Source organism: Loxodonta africana, chromosome 17 (genome assembly GCF_030014295.1).
Source record: "Loxodonta africana isolate mLoxAfr1 chromosome 17, mLoxAfr1.hap2, whole genome shotgun sequence".
Classification (NCBI taxonomy): domain Eukaryota; kingdom Metazoa; phylum Chordata; class Mammalia; order Proboscidea; family Elephantidae; genus Loxodonta; species Loxodonta africana.
In genome coordinates, this window is record NC_087358.1 from 671,410 (window position 1) to 683,616 (window position 12,207).

The window sequence follows — 12,207 nt, forward strand, 5'->3', positions numbered from 1 at the left end:
CATAGAGAGATAGTATTCTGACCGCTCCTGCTCCAGTACTGTGGCTGAGGCTCTGACATGCTCACGGTAGCTGACCGCGCCTGCTCCAGTATTGTGGCTGAGGCTCTGACATGCTCACGGTAGCTGACCGCTCCTGCTCCAGTACTGTGGCTGAGACTCTGACATGCTCACGGTAGCTGACCGCTCCTGCTCCAGTACTGTGGCTGAGGCTCTGACATGCTCACGGTAGCTGACCGCTCCTGCTCCAGTACTGTGGCTGAGGCTCTGACGTGCTCAGGGTAGCTGACCGCTCCTGCGCCAGTACTGTGGCTGAGGCTCTGACGTGCTCACGGTAGCTGACCGCTCCTGCTCCAGTACTGTGGCTGAGGCTCTGACGTGCTCACGGTAGCTGACCGCTCCTGCGCCAGTACTGTGGCTGAGGCTCTGACGTGCTTACGGTAGCTGACCGCTCCTGCTCCAGTACTGTGGCTGAGGCTCTGACATGCTCACGGTAGCTGACCGCTCCTGCTCCAGTACTGTGGCTGAGGCTCTGACGTGCTCACGGTAGCTGACCGCTCCTGCTCCAGTACTGTGGCTGAGGCTCTGACGTGCTCACGGTAGCTGACCGGTCCTGCTCCAGTACTGTGGCTGAGGCTCTGACGTGCTCACGGTAGCTGACCGCTCCTGCGCCAGTACTGTGGCTGAGGCTCTGACATACTCACGGTAGCTGACCGCTCCTGCTCCAGTACTGTGGCTGAGGCTCTGACATGCTCACGGTAGCTGACGGCTCCTGCTCCAGTACTGTGGCTGAGGCTCTGACGTGCTCACGGTAGCTGACCGCTCCTGCTCCAGTACTGTGGCTGAGGCTCTGACATGCTCACGGTAGCTGACCGCTCCTGCTCCAGTACTGTGGCTGAGGCTCTGACGTGCTCACGGTAGCTGACCGCTCCTGCGCCAGTACTGTGGCTGAGGCTCTGACATACTCACGGTAGCTGACCGCTCCTGCTCCAGTACTGTGGCTTAGGCTCTGACGTGCTCACGGTAGCTGACCGCTCCTGCTCCAGTACTGTGGCTGAGGCTCTGACGTGCTCACGGTAGCTGACCGCTCCTGCGCCAGTACTGTGGCTGAGGCTCTGACATACTCACGGTAGCTGACCGCTCCTGCTCCAGTACTGTGGCTGAGGCTCTGACGTGCTCACGGTAGCTGACCGCTCCTGCTCCAGTACTGTGGCTGAGGCTCTGACGTGCTCACGGTAGCTGACCGCTCCTGCGCCAGTACTGTGGCTGAGGCTCTGACATACTCACGGTAGCTGACCGCTCCTGCGCCAGTACTGTGGCTGAGGCTCTGACATGCTCACGGTAGCTGACCGCGCCTGCTCCAGTATTGTGGCTGAGGCTCTGACATGCTCACGGTAGCTGACCGCTCCTGCTCCAGTATTGTGGCTGAGACTCTGACATGCTCACGGTAGCTGACCGCTCCTGCTCCAGTACTGTGGCTGAGGCTCTGACGTGCTCACGGTAGCTGACCGCTCCTGCTCCAGTACTGTGGCTGAGGCTCTGACGTGCTCACGGTAGCTGACCGCTCCTGCTCCAGTACTGTGGCTGAGGCTCTGACGTGCTCACGGTAGCTGACCGCTCCTGCGCCAGTACTGTGGCTGAGGCTCTGACATACTCAGGGTAGCTGACCGCTCCTGCTCCAGTACTGTGGCTGAGGCTCTGACATGCTCACGGTAGCTGACCGCTCCTGCTCCAGTACTGTGGCTGAGGCTCTGACATGCTCACGGTAGCTGACCGCTCCTGCTCCAGTACTGTGGCTGAGGCTCTGACGTGCTCACGGTAGCTGACCGCTCCTGCTCCAGTACTGTGGCTGAGGCTCTGACGTGCTCACGGTAGCTGACCGCTCCTGCGCCAGTACTGTGGCTGAGGCTCTGACATACTCACGGTAGCTGACCGCTCCTGCTCCAGTACTGTGGCTGAGGCTCTGACGTGCTCACGGTAGCTGACCGCTCCTGCTCCAGTACTGTGGCTGAGGCTCTGACGTGCTCACGGTAGCTGACCGCTCCTGCGCCAGTACTGTGGCTGAGGCTCTGACATACTCACGGTAGCTGACCGCTCCTGCTCCAGTACTGTGGCTGAGGCTCTGACGTGCTCACGGTAGCTGACCGCTCCTGCTCCAGTACTGTGGCTGAGGCTCTGACGTGCTCACGGTAGCTGACCGCTCCTGCGCCAGTACTGTGGCTGAGGCTCTGACATACTCACGGTAGCTGACCGCTCCTGCTCCAGTACTGTGGCTGAGGCTCTGACATGCTCACGGTAGCTGACCGCTCCTGCTCCAGTACTGTGGCTGAGGCTCTGACATACTCACGGTAGCTGACCGCTCCTGCTCCAGTACTGTGGCTGAGGCTCTGACGTGCTCACGGTAGCTGACCGCTCCTGCTCCAGTACTGTGGCTGAGGCTCTGACGTGCTCACGGTAGCTGACCGCTCCTGCTCCAGTACTGTGGCTGAGGCTCTGATGTGCTCACGGTAGCTGACCGCTCCTGCACCAGTACTGTGGCTGAGGCTCTGACATACTCACGGTAGCTGACCGCTCCTGCTCCAGTACTGTGGCTGAGGCTCTGACGTGCTCACGGTAGCTGACCGCTCCTGCTCCAGTACTGTGGCTGAGGCTCTGACGTGCTCACGGTAGCTGACCGCTCCTGCGCCAGTACTGTGGCTGAGGCTCTGACATACTCACGGTAGCTGACCGCTCCTGCTCCAGTACTGTGGCTGAGGCTCTGACGTGCTCACGGTAGCTGACCGCTCCTGCTCCAGTACTGTGGCTGAGGCTCGGACGTGCTCACGGTAGCTGACCGCTCCTGCTCCAGTACTGTGGCTGAGGCTCTGACGTGCTCACGGTAGCTGACCGCTCCTGCTCCAGTACTGTGGCTGAGGCTCTGACGTGCTCACGGTAGCTGACCGCTCCTGCTCCAGTACTGTGGCTGAGGCTCTGACATACTCACGGTAGCTGACCGCTCCTGCTCCAGTACTGTGGCTGAGGCTCTGACGTGCTCACGGTAGCTGACCGCTCCTGCGCCAGTACTGTGGCTGAGGCTCTGACATACTCACGGTAGCTGACCGCTCCTGCTCCAGTACTGTGGCTGAGGCTCTGACGTGCTCACGGTAGCTGACCGCTCCTGCGCCAGTACTGTGGCTGAGGCTCTGCCGTGCTCACGGTAGCTGACCGCTCCTGCTCCAGTACTGTGGCTGAGGCTCTGACGTGCTCACGGTAGCTGACCGCTCCTGCTCCAGTACTGTGGCTGAGGCTCTGACATACTCGCGGTAGCTGACCGCTCCTGCTCCAGTACTGTGGCTGAGGCTCTGACATGCTCACGGTAGCTGACCGCTCCTGCTCCAGTACTGTGGCTGAGGCTCTGACATGCTCACGGTAGCTGACCGCTCCTGCTCCAGTACTGTGGCTGAGGCTCTGACGTGCTCACGGTAGCTGACCGCTCCTGCTCCAGTACTGTGGCTGAGGCTCTGACGTGCTCACGGTAGCTGACCGCTCCTGCTCCAGTACTGTGGCTGAGGCTCTGACGTGCTCACGGTAGCTGACCGCTCCTGCGCCAGTACTGTGGCTGAGGCTCTGACATACTCAGGGTAGCTGACCGCTCCTGCTCCAGTACTGTGGCTGAGGCTCTGACATGCTCACGGTAGCTGACCGCTCCTGCTCCAGTACTGTGGCTGAGGCTCTGACGTGCTCACGGTAGCTGACCGCTCCTGCTCCAGTACTGTGGCTGAGGCTCTGACGTGCTCACGGTAGCTGACCGCTCCTGCTCCAGTACTGTGGCTGAGGCTCTGACGTGCTCACGGTAGCTGACCGCTCCTGCTCCAGTACTGTGGCTGAGGCTCTGACATACTCACGGTAGCTGACCGCTCCTGCTCCAGTACTGTGGCTGAGGCTCTGACGTGCTCACGGTAGCTGACCGCTCCTGCTCCAGTACTGTGGCTGAGGCTCTGACGTGCTCACGGTAGCTGACCGCTCCTGCGCCAGTACTGTGGCTGAGGCTCTGACATACTCACGGTAGCTGACCGCTCCTGCTCCAGTACTGTGGCTGAGGCTCTGACGTGCTCACGGTAGCTGACCGCTCCTGCTCCAGTACTGTGGCTGAGGCTCTGACGTGCTCACGGTAGCTGACCGCTCCTGCGCCAGTACTGTGGCTGAGGCTCTGACGTGCTCACGGTAGCTGACCGCTCCTGCGCCAGTACTGTGGCTGAGGCTCTGACGTGCTCACGGTAGCTGACCGCTCCTGCTCCAGTACTGTGGCTGAGGCTCTGACGTGCTCACGGTAGCTGACCGCTCCTGCTCCAGTACTGTGGCTGAGGCTCTGACATACTCGCGGTAGCTGACCGCTCCTGCTCCAGTACTGTGGCTGAGGCTCTGACATGCTCACGGTAGCTGACCGCTCCTGCTCCAGTACTGTGGCTGAGGCTCTGACATGCTCACGGTAGCTGACCGCTCCTGCACCAGTACTGTGGCTGAGGCTCTGACATGCTCACGGTAGCTGACCGCTCCTGCTCCAGTACTGTGGCTGAGGCTCTGACATGCTCACGGTAGCTGACCGCTCCTGCTCCAGTACTGTGGCTGAGGCTCTGATATGCTCACGGTAGCTGACCGCTCCTGCTCCAGTATTGTGGCTGAGGCTCTGACATGCTCACGGTAGCTGACCGCTCCTGCTCCAGTACTGTGGCTGAGGCCTCTGACATGCTCACGGTAGCTGACCGCTCCTGTGCCAGTACTGTGGCTGAGGCTCTGACATGCTCACGGTAGCTGACCGCTCCTGCTCCAGTACTGTGGCTGAGGCTCTGACATGCTCACGGTAGCTGACCGCTCCTGCGCCAGTACTGTGGCTGAGGCTCTGACATGCTCACGGTAGCTGACCGCTCCTGCGCCAGTATTGTGGCTGAGGCTCTGACGTGCTCACGGTAGCTGACCGCTCCTGCTCCAGTACTGTGGCTGAGGCTCTGACGTGCTCACGGTAGCTGACCGCTCCTGCTCCAGTATTGTGGCTGAGGCTCTGACATGCTCACGGTAGCTGACCGCTCCTGCGCCAGTATTGTGGCTGAGGCTCTGACATGCTCACGGTAGCTGACCGCTCCTGCTCCAGTATTGTGGCTGAGGCTCTGACATGCTCACGGTAGCTGACCGCTCCTGCTCCAGTACTGTGGCTGAGGCTCTGACATGCTCACGGTAGCTGACCGCTCCTGCTCCAGTACTGTGGCTGAGGCTCTGACATGCTCACGGTAGCTGACCGCTCCTGCTCCAGGAGTTGACCCTCATGTAGATTCCTGGTTCAGCCGTCTACAGGTGTTCAGCAGTACTCTCATTTGGCTCACCTTGCCATTTTGTCTGATCAGACAGGTTGTCGGCTTCCGCACCCATCCACTAAGTAAGGTTCTACCTAAGGATCTGTTGTGCGCTGTTCCTGGGTAACCTCTTCTACACCTGTGGCTGCAGTTACCTCCTGTGTACCAGCGACTCTCATACGTGTGTTTTCTGTTAACTGTTCTATTAGCTTGAGGGTCCATTATCCCAACAACCTTCCTCTACAGCCATCCAGTCATCAATCATGCTGATTTTTATCTCCTAAATATCTCCTGGAAACGCTGGTGGCGCAGTGGTTAGGGGCTACAGCTGCTAACCCAAAGGTTAGCAGTTCAAATCCACCAGGCGCTCCTTGGAAATCCTGTGGGGCAGTTCTGCTCTATCCTATAGGGTCCCTATGAGTCGGAATCAACTTGCCGGCCAAAGATTTGGTTTTTGTTTTTTTAAGTATCTCCTGAATCCATCCCTTTCTCTCCAGTCTCGTGGTTTCTCGTTCAGCTCCTGTAATTGTTCCTTAAGTGGTTGCCCTGCGTTCAGCCCCACACCCTTATAACTCATGGTGCAACCAGAGCTAAAGGCCTCTTTCTAAGACACATTTGGGCGTGCCATTCCCCTGCTTAAATGTTTTTCTTAACTTCCCATTGATTTCAAGGTAAAGTTCAACCTAGTCAGTGTCACCTACAAGGCTTTTCATAAACTGGCCACAGCCCACTTGCCTTTGATGGATAGACTCATAAAAAGCTATTTTTTTACTGTGAATACGTAAGTTTAGTATTTCTGAGAATAGTTTTGAAGGTTGCATTTAAATTGAATTACAGGCAGATTTATTTGAAAGTTGTTATGACTGAAAAATTGCTAGAATGAGTGAAACCTGAAGTCTATGCCAGTTTGCTGCAAATCACTGAATGCACTGGGGAAATGTCTGAAGTTTCTCTCCATCTGTAAACTGAATTCCATTCACTTATTTAGGGTATGTTTCATGTTCTGTTTTAATTGTTCTTCAGTTGGTGGTGTTACTCAGTATATAAAATCTAACTTAATAATTAACTTTTTTCAAAAATTAAAAAACTATTGCTGTCGAGTCGATTCCAGCTTATAGCAACCTTTTGGTTAGCAGCTGAGCACTTATCCATTGTGCCACAAGGCCTCCTAGTAATAGAGAATTTGTTAATTCAGAGGGCAGATCCAGCCTCAGTATGAAATGTCCAGATACAGGTCACAAAGCATCTAGGAAATTTTTGTGTGTCCTGGAGAATATTATAAAACTTTATCTTTTGTTTGTTATTTAAGCAATGCCCTTGGGGAAACCTATGGGCAAGAAAAGTTTAAATAGCCTGGCATGAGAAGAGGGGTAAAGAGTAAAACAGTAGAAGATGTTTTAGTATCTTTCAGTAGGATCTCAGATTACTAAAGTTAGTAACTGCCTTTGTTTTTTTAAAAAAAAACCAAACCCATTGCCATGGAGTCAATTCTGACCTATAGCAACCCTGTGCTTTATAAATTCCCAAGCACTTTGGTACACATTTGATGCTTTTGAAACAAGGAGGTAGAAAGGGCAGGAATTACTAATTTCATTCATTAAACAAATATTTATTCAGTGCAGGGCACTGTCATGAGCACTTAAATGAAAAAGCCAAACCCATTCCCGTCGAGTTGATTCCGACTCATAGTGACTCTATAGGACAGAGTAGAACTGCCCCATAAGGTTTCCAAGGCTGAAATCTTTACAGAAACAGACTGCCACAGCTTTCTCCTGCAGAGCGGCTGGTAGGTTCGAACTGCTGACCTTCTGGTTAGCATCCGAGCGCTTAACCACTGCACTACCAAGGCTCCTCTGTAAGTGCTTAGGATGCATTAATGAATAAAGCAAATGGGGCCTGTATTCTAGCGAGACAAACAATAGGCAAGACATAGACAAATAATAACAAAGTGTAAATAAATTCTATAGTATGTAGAAAAAAGGAGCCCTGGGGGTGCAACGTGGTTAAATGCTTGGCTGCTAACCAAAGTTTGGCAGTTTGAACCTGCGCAGCGGTTCTGCAGGAAAAAGAGCTGGCGATCTGCTTCGCTAAAGATTACAGCCTAGGAAACCCTGTGGGCAGTTTTACTCTGTCACATGGGGTCAGTATCCCAACAACAACAGAAGTACGTGGAAGGTGATGTGTGTTATAGCAGAAGAAGGAAGAGTTTTAAGGTGGATTGGCAGTGGGGTGGGCACGAGCAGATACTGGTTGAGCATATGTGAAGGAGGCGAGGTGGTTAGCCACATGAATACCTGGGGTCAGCACCGTCCAGGAGAGACCAGCCAGGGTAAGGGTCCTGAAACATGTGAGTGCTTGGTTGGCTCAAGGAGCACCAGGAAGGCCCGTAGTCTGGAGTGCAGTGAGTGTTGGTGAGAGGGTTGTAGAATCTGATTAAAGACAGAACCACAGTCTTCTCTAGGAAGCAGTTGAAGATAGAATCCTAAACCATTCAGTGACCCTAGATTCTGTGTGTCCTGCATTTGCCTGAATGAAACCTGGTGGCTGCTAACCAAAAGGTTGACAGGTCCAATTCACCAGCTGCTCGTTGGTAATCCTATGGGGCAGTTCTGTTCTGTCATGTAGGGTCACTAGGAACCATAACCCACTCGACGCAGCAGGTGTGTCTTCTATAAGGCTCTCTGGTTGCGACGTGGTTAAGCACCCAGCTGCTAACCAGAAGGTCGGAGGTTCAACCTATGAGTTGTTCCTCAGGAGAAAGATGTGGCAGTTGGCTTCCGTAAAGATTACAGCCTTGTAAACTCTATGGGGCTCAGAATCGACCCAGCGGCAACGGGTTATCGCTTATCTTTCCAGAAGGGGAGGATAAAAAAGGAAATAATGACTGATGAACGTTTATTATAATTTATGGTTTATCTTTACTCAACAGTCTTTATTACATTGATCTCAGCTAACCTGAGTTTATTTTCATATATTGTTTCTGCTAAGGGAGAAAAGAAAGCTTGGCACAGTGTGATTTCATTTTGTTTTAAGTCATTTAATCCAATTGAAAGCTAAGTTCTGGTTTTGATTTCCGGGATAACTTTACACTAATCCTGTGACTTATTTCTAATTTAGAAGAGCTTAATTCATATTTACCATTCCAGCATCCTTTCTCTCTCTTCTAAAGGTATGGGCATAAAGCAGGAGAAGCTACAAACTACGCCGTGGATTCTGCCGTCAACGTCGGTGTGACTGCCTATAATATTGACCACATTGGCATCAAAGCCATGGTGAAGAAAACTGCAAAACAGACAGGACACACAATCCTTGAGGACTATAAGATAGTTGACAGTTCTCGGGGGAGAGATCCAGAAGGAGGGGCTGGTGTGAACGTAGCAGGACAGAAGGAAGGACAGCTGGAGGTGGAGAAGCAGAAGGAGCAGCTAGACGAGAAGGCAAAGAAGAAAGATAAATGACGGGCAGCCATGAGCACCTGTACCAAAGCCTGATGGATGAATGCGGTTTTGTTAAATAGGCAAATGTGGATCTTCACAAAGGAACCAGTATTTTTGTAATATATTCATGCCTCCAGAGTGACTGTGTCATAAGTTTTGTGGCCTCTGTTCTACTTACAAGGAAAAGAATGTGTGTACCTGCATCTGGCCTTTCGATATATACAGTTGTATTCTCAGTTTTTCTCCTGAATATTTTTGCAGTTAAAAGAAGACTAATAATACACATGCTGTGAACCTCATTAAACCTAATGTTGAACTAATTTTGTACCTGCTGTCTTTCAGAAAGCAAAGTAGGAACTTAACGTTATTTCCGTAAAATTTGGCACGTCTCCTATTTATACTGGAAAGGAATGACTTAGAATAGGGTCTCCTCTTTTGCAGTAATTTTCTTTTCTTTTTTTAGGTGCTTGCTTGTTAGAATTTTCAGTGTGTAGCATTTATTTAAAAGACTTTTTCATAATGGAGTAGACTGATCATGAAAAGTAAATTGGGGCTCTGTGACATTATTTGGCAGCGTACCTCTTTGTGAGTAAATGGGATAGTCTTTGATTTAAAATGAATACAGATGATATTTAAGACTTGGTTTTAAACTGGTATTGATCTATCAGGAGTCCAGGAAATTTTAGGGATGTGATTGGTATTATATAAAACTTGAAAGTGATTATTATTAGCTTAATTGAACAAAAAAGAAGTATTATAAGAAATCATTTTATCCTATCCACTTCTGTAGTTTTTTCCAGAAGTCTAGAACTTTGTAAACCCTAAAATGTAAACTGAATTGAGTTTACTGATGGCTAAATATATTTTTATTTTGGGATTCAGTCACTGGAATTATATTAAAAAGCCCAGAAATTATTCAAACGGAAAGGTTGTATTTATAATCAAGGTTAAGAGTGTGAAGGAACTACAGGCTTAGTCTGTGGTATATGGACATAGTAGTTCTCCTGTGCAGAAGACAGGGCATAGACCTGGAAACTACAGTGAGGGAAGTAAGCACCTAGAGGCGCTGTGTTCTTGTTCACTGGTTCTGAAACATCAGTCCTGGTTTTCACAGCTGTGGTCTATCCTGACCATTTCTGAACATCTAGTTGATTAGACTTTATTCGAGACTGTCTAAAGAGTCCACTCTGTGAATAAACACTGTCTCTGAATTACACGGCCTCAAATTGTATTCATGGTCTTGTATTCTGGGAACACATAGAATTGGTAGAGCCTTTTCCTAAGGCCAAGGAAAATGTACTAATTGTTAAAATGGAAATAAAATTGAGTTGGTTAATAGCTTCCAGTTAGTCCACTGCCATGTTAGAAGTTTAAGAAATGGAATGGCAAATAGTAAAGCCTAAAATTTAAAACCAGGGGTCAGCAAACTACACCCCACGGGCCACAACCAGCTGCTGCTTGCTTTTGTGGACAAAATGTTAATTGGCACACAGCTGTGTCCACTCTTCTGTCTTGGCTGTGGCTGTTCTCCAGTATAGCGTTAGAGCTGGGACTTGTAAGAGACTGTCTGGCCCATAAGCCTAAGATATTTGGTCTGCAGCCTTTCCAGAAAACATTTGTTGACCGCTGCCATAAAGAAAATGGGTTTTCACACAATTCCAGAGTCACTATAAGCCTGTTCTGAAGAATTTTTTTAATACTATGTAATAATTGCTACAAATGAAAAATTATATATAGCATATAAGATGTGAAGCATAATAAAATTTAACACTTATCAATTCACCACCCAACTAAAGTCCTAAAAAGTTACCAACAGCATGTGTCTCTTTCCTCATATCTCCTTACCTACTCTCCCACTGCTCTTTGCTCTCTAAAATCTTACACGCATGTCTCTAAATAGCATTGTAATCTTTGTCATTTTAAAGTTTATAGTATCTTTTTTTTATTAATTTTATTGAGCTTCAAGTGAACGTTTACAATTCAAGTCAGTCTGTCACATATAAGTTTACATACATCTTACTCCGTACTCCCACTTGCTCTCCCCCTAATGAGTCAGCCCTTCCAGTCTCTCCTTTCGTGACAATTTTGCCGCCTTCCCTCTCTCTCTATCCTCCCATCCCCCCTCCAGACAAGAGTTGCCAACACAATCTCAAGTGTCCACCTGATATAATTAGCTCACTCTTCATCAGCATCTCTCTCCCACCCACTGTCCAGTCCCTTTCATGTCTGATGAATTGTCTTCGGGGATGGTTCCCATCCTGTGCCAACAGAAGGTTTGGGGACCGTGGCCACCGGGATTCCTCTAGTCTCAGTCAGACCATTAAGTATGGTCTTTTTATGAGAATTTGGGGTCTGCATCCCACTGATCTCCTGTTCCCTCAGGAGTTCTCTGTTGTGCTCCCTGTCAGGGCAGTCATCGATTGTGGCCGGGCACCAGCTAGTTCTTCTGGTCTCAGGATGATGTAGGTCTCTGGTTCACGTTATAATTATAGTATCTTAATATAAGCTCTTACTCAGCTTTTTTTCAAGTTTATTTTTAAAATTCATTCTCATGTTTGCATGTAAGTTTATTTAATTGCTATGTATCACTCCACTGTGAGTATACCACGTTTCATGTATCCATTTTCGTATTCATGGACATTTGGTCTATAACTTTTGTTGATACAAACAGCACTACCATGAACTTCCTTGACTATGTCCCCTGGTACACAGCACACAGACACGTGTGAGAGATTATATACGTAGGATTGGACTTGTTGGGCCATAGCATTTATCAGTGTTTAGCTTTGCAAGATAATGCCAAATTCTTTCCCAAAATGATGCTATTCTCTGGTGCACTATGTCCCTTGACAGTGTCCTCATCAACCCTTGCTATTTTAAGGTTTTGTTTTCTTTTGTTTTCCAATCTAGCGTATATGAAATGGTATCTTGTTGTCTTAACTTGGATTTTCCTGAACTCTAATGAGGTCCACCATTTTTCATGTTTATTCGTTATTCATTTTCTTATGTTGTGAAATGCCTGTGACTGCAGACAGTTTTGTTTCTCACATTTGTGTTTAATTTGTTGAGAATTTATTTTTACACATGTGTAAAATAATTTTATTTTACACCCACATAAGATGTAAGATAGGAGTCTAGTTTTTCCTGCTACGGATAATTAGTTATCCAGGCTCTGTTCATTGAATTCTTTCCTGCAGTAATCTACTGTACAAACTTTCTCTCTGTATCAAACTTCTGTATGTGCGTGGGTCTGTATCTAGGCTTTACATTCTGTCCCATCAATCATTTTCTTTGTTTCTGTACTAGTACCACACTTATAATTACTAATAGCTTCACTACAGTCCTGCAATCTATTAGGGAAAGACGGCCAATTCCCTCCACTTTATTCTTCAGGAATATTTTGGCTGATTAAAGAAATTCAGTTTCTTAGACTGGGTTCTCAAGAG

The 12,207-nt window shown here is 49.4% G+C and overlaps 1 protein-coding gene across 4 annotated transcripts in view; it reads left to right on the forward strand.

The window, feature by feature from the left end:
- SPART (spartin) overlaps positions 1 to 12,207 on the forward strand; it is a 69,562-nt gene extending 57,355 nt beyond the window's left edge. For all 4 annotated transcript variants that reach the window (XM_003409629.4, XM_023547221.2, XM_064269914.1 and 1 more), the window contains one exon: positions 8,494 to 12,207. In XM_003409629.4, coding sequence (XP_003409677.1) covers positions 8,494 to 8,782 — 289 coding nt within the window. In that variant the 3' untranslated portion in view covers positions 8,783 to 12,207. The remainder of the gene's footprint in view (positions 1 to 8,493) is intronic.